The 20,481-nt window shown below is 41.6% G+C and overlaps 2 protein-coding genes across 8 annotated transcripts in view; both read right to left on the reverse strand.

Annotated features, from left to right (window-relative positions):
* COG3 (component of oligomeric golgi complex 3) overlaps window positions 1-5,822 on the reverse strand; it is a 31,629-nt gene extending 25,807 nt beyond the window's left edge. For 2 of the 5 annotated variants that reach the window (XR_008435730.1, XM_053970497.1), the window contains exons 1-6: window positions 5,641-5,822; window positions 3,595-3,741; window positions 3,014-3,075; window positions 1,191-1,356; window positions 332-406; window positions 118-210 (exon numbers count right to left, since the gene is read on the reverse strand). Coding sequence is in view for 4 of the 5 variants with exons in the window: in XM_053970497.1 (XP_053826472.1) it covers window positions 118-210; window positions 332-406; window positions 1,191-1,356; window positions 3,014-3,075; window positions 3,595-3,741; window positions 5,641-5,808 (711 nt within the window). In the remaining variant the exon portion in view is untranslated. Of the gene's footprint in view, window positions 1-117; window positions 211-331; window positions 407-1,190; window positions 1,357-3,013; window positions 3,076-3,594; window positions 3,742-5,640 lie in introns of those variants that run through there. The other 3 variants (XM_053970498.1, XM_053970499.1, XM_053970500.1) reach the window with 3 other exon arrangements.
* A 1,210-nt stretch (window positions 5,823-7,032) lies between these two features.
* On the reverse strand, window positions 7,033-18,558 carry SLC25A30 (solute carrier family 25 member 30). 3 transcript variants are annotated; one of them, XM_053971467.1, is made up of 10 exons: window positions 18,522-18,558; window positions 15,814-15,892; window positions 14,362-14,509; window positions 13,634-13,728; window positions 13,281-13,366; window positions 11,984-12,079; window positions 10,992-11,116; window positions 10,342-10,480; window positions 9,408-9,488; window positions 7,033-8,632 (listed from the first exon to the last, which is right to left on the reverse strand). In XM_053971467.1, exons 2-10 carry the CDS (start codon window positions 15,875-15,877, stop codon window positions 8,591-8,593), a joined length of 876 nt encoding a protein of 291 aa, XP_053827442.1. In that variant the 5' UTR covers window positions 15,878-15,892; window positions 18,522-18,558; the 3' UTR covers window positions 7,033-8,590. The 3 variants fall into 3 exon arrangements, with proteins under 3 accessions (XP_053827442.1, XP_053827440.1, XP_053827441.1); XM_053971465.1 differs by lacking the exon at window positions 18,522-18,558 and adding an exon at window positions 17,846-17,955; XM_053971466.1 differs by lacking the exons at window positions 7,033-8,632; window positions 18,522-18,558 and adding an exon at window positions 17,846-17,955 and having other exon boundaries at window positions 9,402-10,480.
* Between the last annotated feature and the right edge of the window lie 1,923 nt (window positions 18,559-20,481).

A 20,481-nucleotide genomic window follows, 5' to 3' on the forward strand; every position in this document is an offset into this window, starting at 1 on the left:
CCTTAACTTCTTCCTGTATTTGACAGACAAAACTTTTTATAGGGGAAAAAAAAACATTATAAAAGTATGAACATATAGTAGTGACAATTTAACCAAAATGAATACAGAATGACTTACATGTGATGAAATATATGCAATACAATCATCAAGCTTAGCCAGCATGGGAATGAATCCTTCACTGTTCACAGACAGCGTAGGGGAATTCAGTTTCTTTGGAAAACAAGACAAAGCATCATTGTAAGGAACCTAAGCACATTACTTAGTTGGTGACTTAAGTTCAACAGACCGGTACACTTTCATTTTCTAAGACTATTAACAATGAAATACTTACAGTGTTGATATTTTCCAGCTCATTAAAGTAAGAAAGTTTCTGCTGGATGTTTTCAGCCAGGTCAACAAGTTCTGACTATTAAAGAAACAATAAATAAAAGAAAATCATCAACCTAGTAAGTGGCTTAAATATATATATATATGTACACATACATACACATGTGTGTATAAAATTATTAAGCCTCCCACTCAGCACACACCATTGTTAAATAGCTCCAAGTAACTTGCAACTAATTAAGTACAACAAAAAAAGCAGAATACAGCAGTGCTCTCTTACCAGAGACTGACACATTATTTTCAGTAGTGTATTTAAAATAATATATACTACAGGTTTGGCAGTATCCCACAGACAGTGCTACATACAAACAGCAGTGCTGCCATCAGTATTACAGAGAATTGTAAAAATCCTGTATCTCAGGACTGGAGTCTTAAAAAGTTGTCTCTTATCCAGTCTGATTATGAAAAAAACCCATTCATTGTATCACTGATGCAGCAGTTCATCAGGAAAAATAAAGTATCTGGGAAATAAGCTCCCAACTTTAAGGATCTTGCATTAAGTGGCTCAAAATACTTCTGCAAGTGATATGAATTATTAATTCCAATACAGTTTGCACTTGTCAGGCATCAGTTACAAAAACTGCCCTCAGCTAACTTTCTTCATTAAAGCATATACTGACACATACTGAATATTTTACTGCAGAGCCTGACACCCCAGTTTCAGGTGAAACACTCACAAAAATTAGGTCCAAAGCAAATGGATGGATTGTTACTACAGCTCACATGTTTTCCCAGCCCAAGAAAAAGATACTTTCATGTAAGATGTCTTAGCAGTTCCCAGTAATCCTTCCATCAAAGATTACCTGCTCTTTCAAAAGCTGTTCACAGGCCTCATGCAGTGTTCCTGTCTTTGTGGACACAAAAAGATACTGTTTTTGCAGTGACTCCAGGTGCTGAAGGGCACTATTCACATCATTCAAGATAGCATCACACTGCTCCTGAAAGCCAGACAAGTAATCCCTCATCTGTCTAGAAAAAAGAGAATCAACAGATAACAGAAGTAAAATTTCTCTTTCTGTATTTGCAAATCCAGCTGCTTTCAGGGACACTGCCACCACTTTTCTCTCTCTAGGAATAAGAGATCACTTGCATCAAGCAAGAGTGATCTGATAAGCATGTTTCATCACCTCAGAAACAACAGAGCTGAAGGGTCTGGAACAGCCACTCCATTTCCCTGACGTTCCTTATAGCAAGCCACCTAGAAAGCAGCAGCTTGCACCACATCTGGTCTGCAGCTTGTGAATACAGTCTAAATGGGCAGCACACAGTGACTTCTGCAAGCAGTCAAATTCTACCTGCCTTGCTCCCAACAGGGGTGTTAATTTGGGTCTCTTCTACGTCATTTTCAGTTTCCATTTAGAAATTACTTTTTCTCTCCTGAAATAGCTGAAATTATCTAGAGGATTCAAAACTTACTGTGAGGACTGAAAGAGGCTTAGATGAAATAGATCTGGTGTCTAATGTCACCAGATTTGTCCAAGGGTCAATGCAGACAAAAACTCTAAATGATAACTAAATGTTATGTCAAGCATTCAGCTGATCTAAAGCATATTAAAAATTAATTACTCTTGGATGTCAGCTAAAACTTCTGAGTTCTGCTTTACCACCTAAAAAGCTGCAAGTAAAGCAATTCCCTGTATCCATGCGCAACAGGCAAAGAAATTATTTATTTTCCTTCTGCACCTTTGGCCTCCTGCAGACAGTAGCATATTGGCCATCCTACAAACCACTGTGCATCCATGGCACACTTGAGCACCTGTGTGCACCATTATGAACATGTCAACTGACAAAGTGCAACCCTGCTACTCCTTTGAGGTTCTTAATGATCAGATCACAGGATCAGTACATGCTTCACCCTCTGCTTTTAAGAAAAGCCACGTCCTCAAATGTCAGCACAAAAGAGAAAGAAACAGCCCAAAGAAAAGCAGAGGAAAAACAGAAGAGGGAATACAGCAGCATCTCCTTGTGGCCAAGGGCAAGTTTGTGAAGTCTCAAAACAGAAGCCAGTTTCTATAAAAGCCACGAGCAGATCTAGCTAAGCCATTCAGCCGTACTTCAGATTCCCAAGGAGTAACTGTCAAAGTCAGTGGGAAGGGGTTCTTCTGAGCCTGATGGAAAAGTCAGTTACACAAAAACAGATGAGAATGGCAAGACTCAAAACTAGAGTTGAGCAAAGTGTCAAGGAATGCAGGGAATGCAGATATACAGTGACAACCACAGCCACTGGTGAGCCAAATGGTGAGAACAGAAATGACCACCAGCCACATCTGCTTACACAGTCTCGCCCTCAGAAGATGCCATTCCAATAGCAGCAGCAATTGAAAAATCATAGGAAAACTCTAGACTGCCTTTGTCTGCAGCCCTGTCTGTAAGCCAAAACTAATTTCCATCTGTCTAAATATACTGAGCAGTTCAGAAGGAAATTTGCATCCTTTTTAACTGCTCTGCCACCTGGGCAACGGCCTTTGGGAGTGAGGCACACAGCCTTGGAAAGCTTCAGCTGCTCCAACACATTCCCCCACTCCCCACCAGCTGAATGTGAACACGTGGTAACATTAATGGACAAGATGAAGTCCTTCAAGGGTGGAACTGCTTATAGTGAAAAGAACTGAGGAAGAGCACGTACCTATACTTGGCACCTTCATCTTGATCCATCTGTGTTTGCACCTGAGCAAACCAGGAGAAGAACTAGAAGAGATTTTATGGTGTAAACAATATAGGTATCCACATGCAATCAATTAAAAAAATCAAATCTATGATCTATGAAATGAAGATGAGTTTTTGTTAAAAACAGAGCTGTTTCAGAATTCAGTTATTAATCTAGGAAACTAATTCCTCACTGTGGGTCCCTTCCAACTGAAATACTCCACTCTATTCCTTCACTGCATTAAAATGGTAAAAACTGAATTTCATCTGGCTTTAATTGCACAAGAACAAGGGTATCATATTAGATGGTGAGGGTTCTTCTACTTCAAGAGAAACGCCACTTTACTGAAGGGGCGCCTTATTCTCACATTGGATTCCACTCCAAATGCAAAGTACCTGTCACTTCAGAGCTAAGACTTCATTGTTTTCCCCCAAAGTTCCCCCTTCTGCATCTTGAAAACAGCCCAAAAGGTTTAGCAAACCCACCAAAAGCTAAGCGAGACACGCAGAAACTAACAGAATTCTCTGAAGATCACTGCATCTTGGAGGTCATTCACTTACCTGTTGTGCTGTTTCAATTCTTTCATCCTCCATCCCTAGTGTTGCAAATCCTTTCAAAAGGACATCCTCTGTGGATTCTGGCACCGCAGCTGTCAGCAGCACAGGCAGCGACTGGGACGTCAGGCTGCACAAGTCCTCAATGGGCAGCTGCTCACAAAACACCACAAGCTTTGGTCAGATAACTCACTGAGTTATGGGATTCGTATGTGCAGCTCAACTATAAAGCTACCCAAAGCAGTAGGATGAGAAAATTACAGGCATCTACTTTTGAAGAAAAAAATGCAATGGACATTTTATCTATCAATATTATAATCACTGAACCATTAAGTTTAGAAAAAACCTCTGAGCTCACTGAATCCAACCATTACACCAACAACTACAACATCTATACATTTAGAAACACCAACAGGAACTGTCAGGTTGGTTTTGCCAGACACTCAAGGAAAATTCAAGACTGCTGCCATAATTTATTCAGAAGACAAAGAATAGCTCTGCTGAACAGGACTTATTCTTTAGCCACAATTATTTTGTTTAAACAAGAAAAACATGGAAAATACTTAAATACTATTTATATCAATTTTTTCCATGCTTTTCTTGTTTAAACAAAATAAAATTGATATGAATTGTATTTAAGTATGACCAGAGACTATTTATTAGCCTATATGGAAGAAATTAATGCAAGAAGAAAAATACTTTTATATACACTTAACTAATATAACACCCTCTTCGATTCCATGATGATGAATTGTATGTTTTCTGAGAACATCAGTAGGGTAAAACCAGAAAACACTGCTTAACTACAAATTGGTATCTATCTAGAAAACAACTTGCTTAGTAAAATATTCCCTGCCTGGTAATATTAGTCTGACAGAAAAAAAGCCATCAGTATTTGAACTACTTGAGAAAAAACAGATTGCCATACATTGTCCAACTTCCACACACCTCTCCACCCTGCCCCCCAAAACAAGGCTGACCCCAGCAGGGCAGCCAGGGTTTCTCTCATGTCTAATACAGAGGGAAAGGTGAACCCATCAGAGACAGCTGAGACAACGCTGTCCCAGTTCTCTGAAGAATTCAATGTATTGGCTTTGCTGTTGTCCTCACTGGCAAATAGACAACCTGCCTTGTTGCAAAGCTGGTTTAGATCCGTAAGAACACCCTCTGATAGCAGGACATCCTTCTACAATCACTTTGGATGCCTGCCAATATTTACTTTTTGCATTCTGCTCACATAAAAAAAAAGAAACCAGGAAGGATTAAATGAAACAGGTGCATTTGAGGAAGGAATTGCTTTAGACATTCCCTTTTGCAGTTCGGAGCTTTCAGACACTTGCTCAGAGCAAGCTTTGTTGATTTTATGGCACTATATCTTACACTACAATCCTGTTTAAATACAAAACCTCTCCTGAAAAGTGCCGTTTAGGAATGCAAGCATTCTGTTCCACCTCCCTTTGCAGACAAGGGAGCGTTCATAAATAATCACCTTATCAGAGTTCAGAATTTTACACCATGGGAGACCATGTCCTCTTTGGTGCTGACAAATTATTGAGCATTTACCCCTATTGCTGGCTTTCCTCAGTTCAATCGAGAGCCTGCAATTCGTACCAGGAAATAACGTTGGCGCCAGCAGCTATGCGTTGGAAAGGACCAATTTAAGAGGACCAAGAGAATGAACTCCACGACTAAAGCTCCCAACGTCAGCAAGACAAATGCTGGAGCACTGAGGGAAGCAGCGAGAGCGGGCAGGGAAAGCCCGTGGATTCCCAGGGGAAAGCTCCCACCGCTGCCTAACAAACGCGGGCCAGACAGGGCGGGCGGGCGGCATGAGGCGCTGCGGGACGGCTCCCAGAAGAGCGAGCCCCGCCGAGGGAGGGGGGGAGGTCGGGGACGCTGCTGAGGCCCCCAAAGCGCGGGAGCGGCCGCGGCCCCGCAGGCCCAGCCGGTCCGGGCCGTCACCCCCGCCCGCCTGGCGACGTGGCACCGCGGCCGCTCCCGCCCTCGCTCCCGCCTTCCGCCCCTCCGGGCCGGGCAGCGCCGCCGCCTCACCTCGGCAGGCACCGGCAGGTTCTCGGCCGCCGCCTTCAGCTCCAGCACCGAGTCGGTCTGGCGGTCGCTGAGCGGCGCGGTGGGCTGCGGGCGGCGGTCCCAGAGACTGAGGCGGTCCCGCACGTCCCTGCCCGCGGGCGGCGGCTCGGCGGGCGGCGGCTCCTGCATGCTGCCGGCGGCGGGACGGGCGGCCGGGCCGGGACGGGCCGCGAGCGGCGCCCGGAGCGCGGCGGAACGCCGGGAGCGGGGCGGCGCTTCCGGGGGAGGCTCGGAGCGCGCCGCGCCGCGTCGCGTGGCAGCGGCATCATGGGCACGTGGCAGAGAATGCGCCGCGAGGGGCGGCCGGGCGGGACGGCGCCCCCTGGCGCCTGGGAGGACCCACGGGTCGCAGAGCGGCCTGGAGAGGCGCGCGGGCGGCCCGGGCCAGCCTGTGACCGAACGGAGCACGGCGCCGAGCGCCACCTCCAGGCACCGAGACTGCACCGCTGCCCGAGGCAATTCCAATGTCTAATGACCCTTTCTGAGAAGAAACTGCCCTAAACCTGCCTTTATGCTCTCATCCTGCCGCTGGTTTCCAGGGAGAAGAGACCAATCGCACCTGGCCGCACTCTCCTTCCAGGCAGTTTTAGAAGTGCTAAGGTCCCTCCCGAGCCTCCTTTTCCCCAGGTTGAACACCTCCGGCTCTCCCAGCTCCTCCTCGCAGGACTTGTGCTCCGGACCCCTCAGCAGCTCCACTGCCCTTTCCCGGACACACTCCAGCACCTCGACATCCTTCCCGACAGAGCACCTGAAATGCAGCCTCACAGGCGGACAGTGACTGCCCCGGGCCAGGGTGCCTCTGGCCTTCTTGGCCACCTGGCACACTCTGGCTTCAGCTGCGATCCTGAACTACTGTTTCACTGCTTTGTTGCCTTTGGAACTTGGCTGGATTAGAATTGACTGCTGTCTCTGCAGCTTCCCCACAGATTTACTGGTACAGTGCAGTTACTGTCACTCCAAACTGGCAGATTCCTCATCCCCCTCAGGGTTAGCCCATGACACTTCTCCTGTCGCACACAATCTCAAAAAATCCACTCTGGTTACAAGTGTGATAAACTTACTCCGTTGCTACACAAAACTAGGCTGACTGATCTGTTTCAGACCAAACAGTTTTTGTAAGAGAGGGGGAAATGGTCTTGCTGCTTAAGATATGCCAAAGAATAGCAAAAACCTGTGGTAAGTGCATGTTATTCAGCCACAAGTCACATGAACACAAGGTTTTTACTACAAGCAACTTTAGTATGCCTTGGCTAAATAACCAATAATATGGAACAGTTAGCAACAGCTTTCCTTTGTTAAGCACCTTGAAGTATTTAAAACTTCAAAACTGAAAGCAGTTCTAAGTCATCACACTTTACATTTTAATACTTTTAATAGGCTTGAAAAACATATACTTTGCTTACATAGCATACAAAAATATTTACACTTTTTTTATTAAAGCATAGAAACAGTTGTAAGGGGAAACACTGCACATCAGCATACCCCTATATACAGAAAATGTTTTGCCTTAGGAAAGAAAGTGCCTTGTGCATTTTAAAAAAAAAATCTATTTGTGAATTCAAAATTAGTAATTTTAAGTGATTATAGCAATTTTGAGATCACAACAAAACTTCTTTAAGTGGAATGCATGAGTCTATCAAAAATGTATAAAATATTAACACAAGGCCACAAAAATCCAAAGCTATGGATCCTGCTTTGCTGCCCTCTGTAAACACAGAAGATCCATCCTAAGATTTGCATCTCACATACTCCTTTTTCCTGGAATTCAACAGCAGCACTTAAGCTTGATGTAACCATGAAGTTTTGATATACCCTTAAGCATAAAGGTAATGTTTGTAGAAGCTGTGGTTGATTTCTACATCAAGTGTTTCCTTGCATGTAACAGCAACTTGAGCATCTTTGGTATATGAAAGTGTTCACTAGTTCTGGACTCGGGTGTCTTTTTAAATGAGGAAAGCAGTCTTTATAGTAGATTCACTTTTGGAGGGGTTGGTTCTTCTCACATAGGCACCCACATGACAGAGCCTGACTGCTCAGTGTAAAACAGCCAGTAACCAATAGCTCTTCCCAAGGATGGGAGAGGCATGGAAAGTTTCTCTGCAAGATCAGCAGATGGGCATGAACTTGTTTGAACTTCATTCTTACTAGCAATTTCCATATGAATATGTTGAAGAAGCACTTATGCTGAAATCAAAAATTATACATGGAAGAAAAAAAAGAACTTTCTTCAAGCTATGCAAAACTGTCAACTGTAGCAACCACACTTGCTAATGAAGCTGGATTATTCCCAGAAAATTATGCAGACATCTCAGGACTTAAAACACAGGAAAGCTTCAAAACCAGAAACAGATTTTGTACTGAAGTAGTTATTTTGCCAACCTGAAAGCCAGCAAAGATGTCTTGTGACATTTCCAGTTAATTGGAAGCTTTAAGCTATTACATTTAAATTGTATACATTTCTGAAAGCAAGAAAAGCCCAACTCCTCGGTTCTGCTTGTCTTCCCTTACAGAAATACTTTTTTCCTTCACAGAAATATTTTTCTTTTCCTTCCTTTATGGAAACACATAAGAAAAAAACTTGTTCTTTGACTCTTATAAAACACTATGCTTTGAGACTCAGATGCACAAAGTTGCATTGCGGATCTTTACATTCAAGAACATTGGAACAGCTGACAGAAGGTATTCCACCATGTTTGGTTCAGTCTGAAAAACAGTGCATATCATCCACAAACCATGGTTACAGGAGCCAGTTTGCCTTGAAATCACTTCCAGGTTCTTCTCATTCAGTCTTGCAGTGACCTCTTCCTTTGGCCAGGAGCTCAGACAATAAAGAGCAAACACTCAAGACAGCTTGCACATTGCTCTAAACTCAGACAGTACATTAACAGAATTCTGTACACAGCTCAGCATGTCAGGCATCCAATTTCTTCAGCTGCTCATATGTCAGAAAGAACTGGCACAGCTGATTAAGGAAAACTGTTTCCTGTTCGCGCCGTGAAAAACGGTCACTTTACTACTGAAGGTTAGCTGCATCTGTGTACAACTGTGTTCCACTCCTTGTTCCTTTCTGTGCCATGCTGCAGGTTGGCCACATTTTTACACAATACTAGGCAGAACAATGAAACTTGCTTAAAGGCTGGTGATACAAAATACTTTCCCATCCGTCTTCCTCAGGGTGTTAAACCCAAGACTGAGGAGGCAGGACAATACTGCAAAAACCCTTAAGAGTTTTTAATCACTTAGCTTTGATAGGCTAAAAAAGGTTTGTTTATCGTAAAAAACATTTCTATCAACATACTTCCCAGGGGTCTGATCAAGTGGCTCTTGAAACAGAGCCAAAATTTCGAGATTAAGATAAACAAAAAGATTGCATCAGTAACTGCCAACAGTTTCCCCAGCTCTGGAAATAGCCCCCATTCCTAATTCACCTGGTCAGCTTTGATTAAAATTGGGCTAATAACAAAGGAAATGGACAGGTATGAAGTTGGAAGAACAGAAAATTACTTTGCAAGACCATATTTTAGTATTGACTCTGTGTGAATCACAAATTCAATCTGACTGCAAGCAGACTAAAAAAAACACCTGTCAACTGCACAATTTTCCATTCATAAAAAAAAAAGGACTATCTGTGCTGATATGACACTTCCCACACTGAGTAATTCTGTAAAAAACAACACTTGCTGTTGTATGGCTAACTTAGTAGTTTTGCACACCTATGGAAAGGATACAATGATATTCCAAGGACCAAGTCTTAACCAGTTTGGCCAAAATCCTTTATACAGAGCAAAAAAGCCTTCATTCCTCCATGTCTAGGAAAAAAAAAAAAAAAAAACAAGAACACACAATTTTTTTTTAGTGAGAAATCTAGACAGCATCTCAGCTAACAAGACTGTACCAGACAAGGTTACATGACTAAGCCACCCCCTTAATTTAAATTTATTGTCTGCCAGGACAAAGAAATACATTTCATTAGATGCAAACTTGCAGTCCACATTTGGCAGCCCCTTGAAATTTGCTGCATATAAACCTGTAGTTAACATTTGGCATTCCCTTGAAATATTTCAGTTTTATGGACCTCAAAAAATTTCACTGGACAATGTGATTTGGACTGTTCAGTCAACAGTTGGACAGCAACAGCTGACCAACAGCTGTTCATCCATTCTTCTCCATGTAAAAGGCCATCATGGTCCCACCTCATACCAAAGTCAGACTTCAGAAACCAAATCAAAGTAATCAAAACCAGAGGCTGGCCTTGCCTCTGGCTGTACTAGGCTTTCCATTATGCAGTAAGCAACATAGCAAACCATCTGTTTCAGAAGATCTTGTTCTTCAAGGACCAACCTAGGAAATTATCATTTCCTGTCAGCCTGACATAGTATAAAGTTGAGCAAGAGAGAGTGCTGCCGAGAGCCTTCCTCTCCTCATCCAAGCACCCAAATAAAGTAAGGTCTGTCAGCAGACACTAACTTTCTTCCTGCCTTTCTGTGAAGACAGTAGATACTTTTCACACTTGAGTGCATTACTGACAGCATAGTCCTTTTAAATATTATGGCAAAAAGCATATCTAAGTTATTAGGGAAAACAGAACAATTTTGAGCTCCACAGCAAAACCATTGGTTGGTGGCAGCAGTCTCTATTTATGATGACACTTGAACTACTTACCTGTAACAAACAATCCAAAGTGCCCTTGTAGGCTGTGTCCCCCCCAAGTTTTTGGCTTTTCTGATTCATCATGCGTGTTCTTACAACATCAACTGGGTTGGATGCAAGGGCTCCAGCTAACCCACAAAGAAAACTGGAACTAGTAAAAGAAGGGTTTAATGAAACCTGATCTACCACACAGATGTACAAGAATTTCCCCTTCCCAGGAAACACATAGTAATAGTGACTGTTTAATACTTCTACTAAAAAAATTAAATCAGCTAATGGATGTGAAAAGTTACTTTTCATTTACTATAAAAACATAATTTTGAAAATTTGCTATAGAGTCCTTATATACATTATGCTTGAAAAGATGTTCGTGCCCCAGGGAATAATATTTGACTGTAAATTTCTTCTAACCTCAGTTTGCGCAGTTGAATGATTCAGACCACCCACAAAACAATTTTCCACATTTCAAAAGAAAGCTAAATCCAAATACTAAATAAAATTAGCTTCCATGCTACCATTTAAGATGCTGTTACACAAAAAATTATAAACACAGTCATATATGTACACACCTAGACAGATGATAGAAAAAAAACGAAATACTCCTCTTCCCTGTAGCACAAACTAACTGATCATGAGCTATACAACCAGTTACACAAACTTACAGGAAATGAGTATATACTGTATCCCCCATATGTCCAGACATAATTATGTGCTTCTTGGTAAGGTCATACACTGGCAGCTCTACTCCAACAACAATAGCAGCTCTCTGTGCTGTCAATGATACTCCCTGGCAAAAGAAAGGACATAGTTGAAGTTTAAAGTTAACCTTTGTGCACTGTTACAAAAGCCAAGCTCTTATAATACAAAGCAAAACAAATGTGTTAAGATCATTGCAAATTCAAATAAAGCTAATTAGTACAAGTCTTAGATGTATGTGCTCCAAACCCACAAATTTGAAATAACATAAATCACTTCACACAGAACGGCAACTTCAGATCCTTTAAGTTATTTTTTATCTCTGCCTAACATCTCAATTCTTGCATCAACAGTCAGCTAAAACTTCAAAACCAGTGTTCCTTTGCTGCTAGCTGAAAAACTGACAAAGTAAGGATCTCCAGTTTTCTGTTCATCCTCAAGAAAATTTGTGAGAAAAGCACACTAATAGAAAAACATTCCTATTTTCCAGCTGTTTCAAAACCATTGTCCATTTTGGCTCTTCAGTTGTTTATACAGTCATTGACTATAACTGGCCCAAGAGACAACCTGTAAGACTGACTATGACAGTTCCTGAGCTAGAAGGGATGCTCAGCAGCTCCTTTGCTTCCAAATATTCTTTAGCATATATTTTAAAACAGACAGAGCATACAGATTGAGAGGTGTCGTGCAAAGGGTTGTTGAACTATTCCTAGAGCCAGTCACCCTAATTGAACCCTACATTTGTTCTCCCTCTCCTAAGTGGCAGCTAATCCTCACACACAAGGCTGGCTGTAACCCTTCACCAAAAAGCAATGAGATACCAGCAGTGAAGCAGTCATGACAAATGACAGACATTACAGCCTCCGTATTTCAGCTGAGAACACTGTAGGAATACATGGCATTCAATTGAATAAGGAAGTGTAGCTGAAGTGCAAGATACAGCTCAAAAAAAACTTGCCTTCCATAATCCTTTAGTGCCTTCCTTTTGGTAGATCTGTATGAAGTTGCCCATCATTCCTCCTTGAATTGTTCTACCTTGAGCTTGCATTCTGATCTGAGATTCATTTGAAGATACAAATAAAAGATAAATACAACCAAAAAAATAATATAACTAGATTCGACTATTAAGTTACAACTGCAAGTAGTAAAGCCAGTTTCTCTTTGAGTATAAAAGCAAGAGCTGACATTACCACAACTACAGTGCAATCTTTTGCCTTAACTATCCAAATGCAGCTGCTAATTTTGAAGAAGTATGTGGTAGAATTCTTAGCTGCATTAAGTCACTTCTATTTCTGTATGGGTACACTGCTCCATTTAGATAAGACTGGCAGATGGGTTCTGCAGGATGCCCTTTACAGTGTTCCCACAGGAACATGTTGAAATGAAAGGTTAAAAAGATTAAAGTTTCAGCAACTGAGAACCATGGTCTTCAACCCTGTAGATTTAGAAGAACATTCTTCAGAACCTGTCAGGGTAACTTTTGTATACAAGTTGTCAACAAGTGACTTGGTAAGTGGACATAATTTTAGGAAGTAACTAATTGAAGTCACATTTGAAATACAAGCTTATGTTTGAAATGTCACTACATAACCTCAGTAGCACTATGAAGGATTAAGCTTTTTAGTAGTTTCAGAACATAGTTTTCTTGACTTTCTTTTCATTAGGAGAAGCTGTGTAAGTCACAAGCTCCAGTTTTATAAGATAAATACCATCAACCCCTTCAAGTAACTGACTGTGATTAAGCTAACAGATTCTTAAAGAGATGGTTGTTTCACTGATTCACTTCAAATGACTGCTGCTGGAAAGCTATTTCTTTGGAACATAGGTTTGCAAAGCCTCTCTACAGTGTTAATGAACCATACAGTACAAGTAGCATTCACTGGAACTCTTGCCTCTGAACTGATCTTCACCTATTTTGAGCTCTAGAAACATGCAAGTGTAACAGTGTTACCAAGAAGTACTGATGAAATATGCATTGTGGCTTTCACACAAACACCACAGCATCAAAGTTATTCTCCCTCCACATTCAGAAATTGTGGATCTAACTACCTTTCCAGCCTTCACCTTCCTTATGCATACTTCCAAATTATTAGTATGGACCAGAAGGAGGTTCCAAGAATTTGGGATGTTACTGATTCTTTAGAAGTTAAGAGATGAGAATAAACAGGGTTACAAAACAAAGCCTAGATTCATCAGGAGACTGTTTTTACTTCAGGAGAGAACAAAAACTAAGAAGACAAGCGCTACACAGTTACCTTTAAGACATCGGTAGGGTTGGCAATAGATGACGAGATTACTCCCGAAAGAATGCCACACAGAACATTCATCATGAGGGTTTCATCTGTTTCACAAACAAAGAGTTCAGCTGCAGATTTACAAAGTTTAAGATGCATCAGGACAAGATGATGCCTCCCCTCATTTAACCAGAGAATGCCAGTTACAGAACCCATAAAACCTGCTCTGATGAGTTACCCTTGCTGACTAATTCTGTTGTAACTGGTATAAGGAATGTCTTCTTGGTAGACTTGTTCAAATGCTACAGTAAGATACCAAATGGAAACAATCAGCTTCAAGCAAATCAGTCCTCAAATAAAAAATAACCACTCACCTTCTGGACGCTCAACAAACATTCTTTTCAAGCTCTGGTAAGTGCCTATTTTTATAGTTCCATATGAAGCTTGTCGTAGCATTGCAGGTGCAATCCTGTAAAAACAAGCAGCAATAATGTTTATGCTCAGGGTCTCAAAAACTCATCAGAAAGTTCTTCCTAGTGCAGAGATATCTAACAAAGAAAGGTTTGTTAATTTAAATCAATTATTTAAATTCACTATAAACAAAATAAGCTTTGGAGCTTTTTACATTTTGGTTTTTGGTTTTTTTTAATATAGCCTGCAAGAACATGAATGGACTGTGAGGGAATTATTACTATTAGACCATGGTTCAACTTGTAATCTATAAAGTAGCTGGCAATGTCTGAAATGTAGTTCCCCCACCATCCTGCATGCTTTGAAGAAAAGTGTGCTCATTTATAGACAAAGGTAAATCCAGTTTTAATTCTGACACATGGAACATCCATAGCAGCACTGTAGAGAATAACCTTATGCTTAGGTATTTCTTTTTCATGTAGGTTTTGTTGTTCAAGGGTTTTTTTTTTTTAAACATGAAATGCTATGGCAGTGTGCAGCAATGAAGGTATGAAATCTGGGTCTTCCAACTTCCAGATTAAGGCTAGCCAAACACCTTGTAATTCTGAAACTGAAAAATTCACATACAATGGGCTTATACTTTTATAATCAGAATGTTCATAAGCCATTGCTGAAACTCAGTTAATCTTACCCAGAATATAAGGCTTTCAACCCTTCTTCTCTGCATATTCTGACCAGCGCATGCACCATTCCACGGTAGCGGATCTCTTTATATTTGGCATCATTAACTTGACCTTGAACCTGGAGGCGCGTTTTGGTCAGATCAATGGGGAAAGTACCTTAAAGGAAAATCAGTGAGAAAATTAATGAAGTACCTCCCTAACCAAAGACAACATAACGTCATACTAGAAACAGCAACATTATATAATATAAAAGTACTCCTATGGGAAAGAAGCCTTTCTTACCAAGACTTTCTTTTAAAGCAGTGATTCACATTCTATCACCTTGTTTTTTCTGAAGGCCTGTCAGAGGCCCTGCCTACCTCCTGTGTTCACATTCACTATATTTTCAGGCAATACTGCCTGAAAATACTTGCCTTATTGTAAGCAGCCACACTGAACAGGATTTTGCAATCCCAATCAAGCACTGAGTTTGCACATGTATTCTACCAACGCCTTTGAAGAGGACGTCACTGAAGGCAAATTCTTTAGGACATGCTATACAGATTCTGGCCTAGTATCTGCAAAAGCAATAGCAGCAGTACCTACTTCTGTTACTGCTTTCCTGTAGCCTACTTTTGTGTTATGTTCAATTCATATTCTCCATGCTCCCCTTATGAAAGAGTTCAGACACTGTATCCATCCAGGAAAAGGACCACCTCAACATTCCATACTCGCCTAAGATGTCCCTGCTTAAAGAAGAGGGGTTGGACCAGACCTTCCAACCCAAACTACTCTATAAAAACAAAATAGTAGTTTTAAGTGTAATTTTATACTGCATCTACTTTACTAGACAGGCCTTTCATGCAAGCCCACCACATACCCAGCCATGTCTTGCTACAATGAAAATCCATATTTCCTTTATTTTCATATACATGCATTTCAGATACAACTTTACAAAGATGTTGATATTTAAGGTTTGCCTTTAGAGGAGGCCTAAAACATCAGATGCACTGTCTCACTACAGCAATTATTTTGTGTTGCTCACTATTGAATTTAAGTGCTCAAATCTAAGCAACCACTTACATTCAAGAAAAGATTATTTAAACTGCAATATAGATATTCAGTAAAGCTAAGAGAAAAATCTACAAATTAAGAGCATAACTAGTCTACTGCAGCAAAGCAGAAGCTGTATCTACTTATGACCACTGTCTAGGAATCGATCAAACAAACACCAAATAATAAAACACAGAGGCAAAATATGTACAGAAAACAAGACTCACTAGGGATGAGCGTTTACAGACGCAAGTGTTCTGACATTTCAACAGAGATAAGAGCAACTCCTCAATCAGCATTAAGCAAAAAACTCTATGCTGCAGACCACCATATACCACCGTGTCACCAGCAGCATGGAACCAGACTTGTTTTACATGGATACCATCCAAGTAAAGAAAATCATGTCAACAGTTAAAGCAAATATTTACCACATTCTGCAGTGATTGATGCTAAACCTCCATAGATAAAAGGCTTCCAGTTCAATGTTGGCATTATTGGTTCCTCTTTCTGTAAAAGAGGAAGATTTAACACTACTGTAAGTATATGTCATAAATATACATGCTAACACTTAGTAAAAACTTTGTGCCTGGTCCAATTAAAATGGGCCTTTCAAAGATGAGTAAAGAGTAAAAAAAAAAAAAAAAAAACACACATTTAATACATTTGACAATCAGAAGAAAGACAGGAATACCACAGAAAGGCATCTGGGTTCAACCAACCACCACTCTCCTCACCATGAAAGGTTAAAGCAGGTTGTCTCCCAGGCATACTGTTAAGGAGCACTGCAGTGAATAGCCTCCAAGGATTTTTTACTAAGCTGAACTAGTCTGACTACATCCTGCAGCCATTACAGAATTTCCTTTTTTCCAGTTACCAACATTATTTAGCATGAGCTAAGCTGGTACACTTGGACAGAATATGGGTGCATACACCATTTTGCTTCCATTCAGACCCATTTCTGCTACCAGTGTTCACAACATTCATTCTTGAATGTTACATGAAAATTGTGTCAGTTAGTGAATTTGACAAAGTAACCACAATTTATAATTAACGATAGCATATGCTTTACAAGATGTTGAAGTAATCCAGTTGTATTAGAAAAGAGATAAGAACTTCAAAACCAAACTAGTCCAGCCAACACAAGATTGTCCTTCCTAAAAGCAAGCACGTTTCTCAACAGCTTATTTTTCCCCTTTCTCACAATATAAATAGTTTTTATTCCCCATTTTCTATAATATCCCCCTAAACATTGCATTCTACAGTTATTTTTGCCAATTAATTTTAGGGGAAATTTGTACTTGAAAATACTTCCCTCAGCACTCACACTCCCTGTTATTCTTAACTGCTTTATCACCTGTAGTGCCTAACTGGAAAATATCACAAATACACCCATTACTTGGCCCAGCCTTTTGTACAGCTGAACCTTCTTTAGTCACTTCCTCTAGAAATGCCAATAACCCAGCACCTAAATGAATTTTCAGAGTTGCCGACACTCAGCAGGCCTGAACACTTTCTGCAGCTCTAGTTTTCTTTTTATCGTCTTTATTTCATGATGAGTTACCCAAGTCTTCTGACACACAAGAAAAAGAAAGAAGCTAAAAATCACAAAATTTCACATAACACCTATGTGCACAGAAATCAATCTTATTCTTTAGACTACTGCAAAGAACATCATTTAAAAAAAAAAAAAAAAGGACAAGGCAACTAAGGCCACCCCACTATACTGCCAAAAGGAGTGCAGTACAGAGGTCTGGACACACAGGCTTAGACCATGCCAGCTTTTCAATACAAAGGAGGCAGAGCTACATGGATACGACACTGTATCAGAGGGAGGCCAGTTCCAGCTCCAAGTTCCTCACAATCCTGTTCTGCCCTGATTAATGGCAGATCATTTACTTAACAGAAACAAAGCCAAGCTCAGTTTGCCCACTAGCTGCTACACACCTGATCTTTATTTCTGAGAAACTCATCAAAACTGATAGTTAAGCCCCCCCCAGAATATTAAAACAAGTTTTCATCTATCACAAATACCATAACGCTAATAAAATGAAAATAGAGCCTTTTTCTGTTTGTTTCATATTTCACTCTGCTTAGTCAATGAAGGCTACTCACTTTTTCTATGTAATGCTGAGCATGGTCAAATAAAGTTTTCAATTTGCACACAGATTTACAAGTATTAGTTGAAGCTTCAATATATAAATAGGATACCCTAATGCAAAAATTTTATAGCACACTCTTCCTTTGACAGATCCCAAGGTGAAGGTCAAGGTCTGTACATCTGAAAGGCTTTCAAGTCTCATCTCCTGCCAGTATGCTAAACTAACCATATGAATCTTTCAACTTCTAACCTCCAGCCCTCTTCTTCAAGACTTCCATACTTTAGTAAAAAGTATGAAGAAGAAAAAGATAAAGCAAAGAGGGAAAGTTTTTCTCAGAAAAAAAAAAATCAAAAACACACACCAGCCAGTAATTTCGCCCCATGACTTCAGGTGTCTCATTTCCCGCTTCTACTCCAAATTCTTGGTTTGCTTCCTAGTCAAAACTTCTTCCCTATATCAATAAAAACATTAAGTGTCTCCTCAGAACAAATCTGTATCAGCTGAGTGAGTGGCAAACTACTTAAAAAGAGAATCCAGCCATCATTCTAGAAAAAAATAAGGTCTCCACTTCTACTAGAAAGATACTGTCTTTACAAAATATATGTTGCCGTACTCTGAACATCAACGATGACAGAGGGGATACTCGACCCTAAAGAATATCGGGTTTAATTAATACAGAGATTCATCCACACACTTTCTGCAGTGGTCAGAAGAGAATCTTCTTTCTTTTAACCACAGCATGACTGGACTAAACCCAAAAGCCTAGGTTTCATGAAAGAACAAATCACTTAAAAAGCTTGATATTTCCCCACCGGGGAACAGGCTTGAAAAGTCCCACATCGAATTATATATTGGTTGAACACATCGCTATCGTATTAAGCACACAGTACACTCGAGCTTATTGCAGTTTTAACTATTTAAAACAGATTCGGGTCTAGGGTGGCAACAACAACTACTACTACGACTACTAAAGAAGAAAAATGGTCTCCCACCCTCCAAGACCTGAGGGCAACAGCAGCCGCCACCTCCCCACTCACCACCGAGCCCTGCCCGACCCCCGCATCCAGACACGCCGACCCCGCTGCTCCCAAATCCCAGCGCCGCTCCCCGCGGCCACGGCGGCTTTTGGGGAACGCGGGGCTCCGCCCCGGGGCGGGCTGGCCCGAGGGGCTGAGCCAGGAGCGGGGTGTGGAAGGGGTGGATGCAAAGCCGTAGTTGGTTTGAAGGGGGCGCTGAGCCGGCTGTAATTGTCCGGGGAAAAGATTAACCACGCTGACCTTGCAGCCAGAGGTCTCCCTTTGCCGCAGGCCTTGGAGGGCTGCTGGGCTGGGGGGCAGGCCGGCATTTTCCATTAGCATTCCTGCCCCAGGAGAACGGAGCGGCTGTGTCGGGTGTTTCAGCGCTCCCCGGTTAACGAGCAGGTCACTCGGCCCTTAGAGTTTCTCCTCTCCATTATCTATAAGGGCATTGATTTTGCCCCTCGGTTTACGATCCTATGGGCGCCAGCGACACCGCAGCAGTACCCGGGCTGAGCTTTCCTGAAGCAGCACAGGGACCTTTATCTACCTGCTGTGTGGAGGAACAGAAAGGGGCAGGGTAGGCTTAAATAGCTACTTTGCTGTTTAAAATACCCACTTCAATATTTTTGGCAGAACGGTTACACGAGTGATTCAGTAGTTGTAGTAGTATTACACAGTTCTGTGCCATTCTAACTATGTTTCTTTGCATTACCATGGCAGAAATCATGGATTCAGTGTATATGTTTATGTTGCTTTGTTCACACACATCCAGTGCCCGTCCAGGAGGAAAGGGGCTGTCCAAAAGGGCAGGTCTCAGCCGCTGTATGGGTGGCAGTGACCAGTGCGTGAAGACTGGATGAGAACCAGAACTAGTCTGGTCCGGAGCCCAGGGCTCGCTGTGAAATGGCTGGGATCAGCTCCTTTGCTGCCTCTAAAGGCAGAGTGTTCTGTCAACTTGGTGCTTTCTGTTTCTGACTGAAGAGCTGCCAGGAGTGCTTGTAGGGACCTACCCCCACGGTGCAGCCCTGCTGCCACTGTCAGTCCACTGCCTTGCAGGCCAATGGCATCCCTTACCTCGGAAAGGGCAAAACATCCTGTGGGATTGCTCCCCACACCAATTTCAGGGCAAGGCTGGAGGCTGAGAACCTATATTTAGGCTTACTGGCTGGTGGAAAAAGGGGGTGACACCCGCTCAGCCCTCATTAAGAAGCTGCATGTGGCTTTGCATGCCCAAAATTTGGGTTCCAATGAGCCACAAGTGCTTCATACAATGAAAATAGTTCTCTAAAGCAATCCAAGACTATTACAGACTTCCCACAAATGTTACATTTCAGTTGTTAAAGCATGGGTAGCCTACAAAGCTTGTGCTCTAATCACAGTGTTGCAAAGTTGTCTTTGCAGGTGGGCCTCACAGAACGTAGCTACGAAGTCCCACCTCAGAACTGGTATTCACATTCTAACCCCCTCCTGAAACTCCTAGTACCTGGCTAGTACTTTTCAGGTTTTATAGCTACAACAAGTAGTAGTACGATCTTACTTCAGATAAACTTTGAACTCCTTTCTTTCTTTTTGCACAGAGATCATTTGGACTGATTCTAACACTGAGTGATTTTGCACTTTGGTGCAGTCGCTTCGGTTTTCTGACTTCTCAAATTTCTGCCTCCTTTTAAGAAGGACTTTAGTTCCTCTCTGATCTTGAGTTGGTCAGCTCCTTCTGCAGGCAGATGGGTTTTATTACCTCTGACGAAAATCAGTTCCTGCTCACATGCTATATCTTGCACCCAATCACATTTCTTAGTTTCTTAACAACCTAGATGCTAGTTCTCAACTCTGTACTTCTGAATATAGAAGAATTCAGGTTAACTTTTGTTACTACTGGTGACTTTTGCATGGGTCCTCTGAATAAAGTCTTCTGTTGTATTCTTAACCCCATTCATACTACGTATGAGGTACGTAATGCTTTTGTCAACAGACAGTG

The sequence above is a fragment of the Vidua macroura genome, chromosome 2, assembly GCF_024509145.1.
Source record: "Vidua macroura isolate BioBank_ID:100142 chromosome 2, ASM2450914v1, whole genome shotgun sequence".
NCBI lineage: Eukaryota > Metazoa > Chordata > Aves > Passeriformes > Viduidae > Vidua > Vidua macroura.

Bases quoted from the DNA above. Each gene is read 5' to 3' on its own strand.
- SLC25A30 (XM_053971465.1), bottom strand. From the start codon at position 17,866: ATGGGGCGAAATTACTGGCTG. The intron at 11,117-11,983 runs GCAAGTTTTTTT...TTCTTTTGCCAG, and splicing joins GCACTAAAGGATTATGGAAG to GGAGTATCATTGACAGCACA. The intron at 8,633-9,407 runs GTATCCTTTCCA...CAGCTGTGCCAG, and splicing joins TTGGTCCTTGGAATATCATT to TTCTTTCTGACATATGAGCA.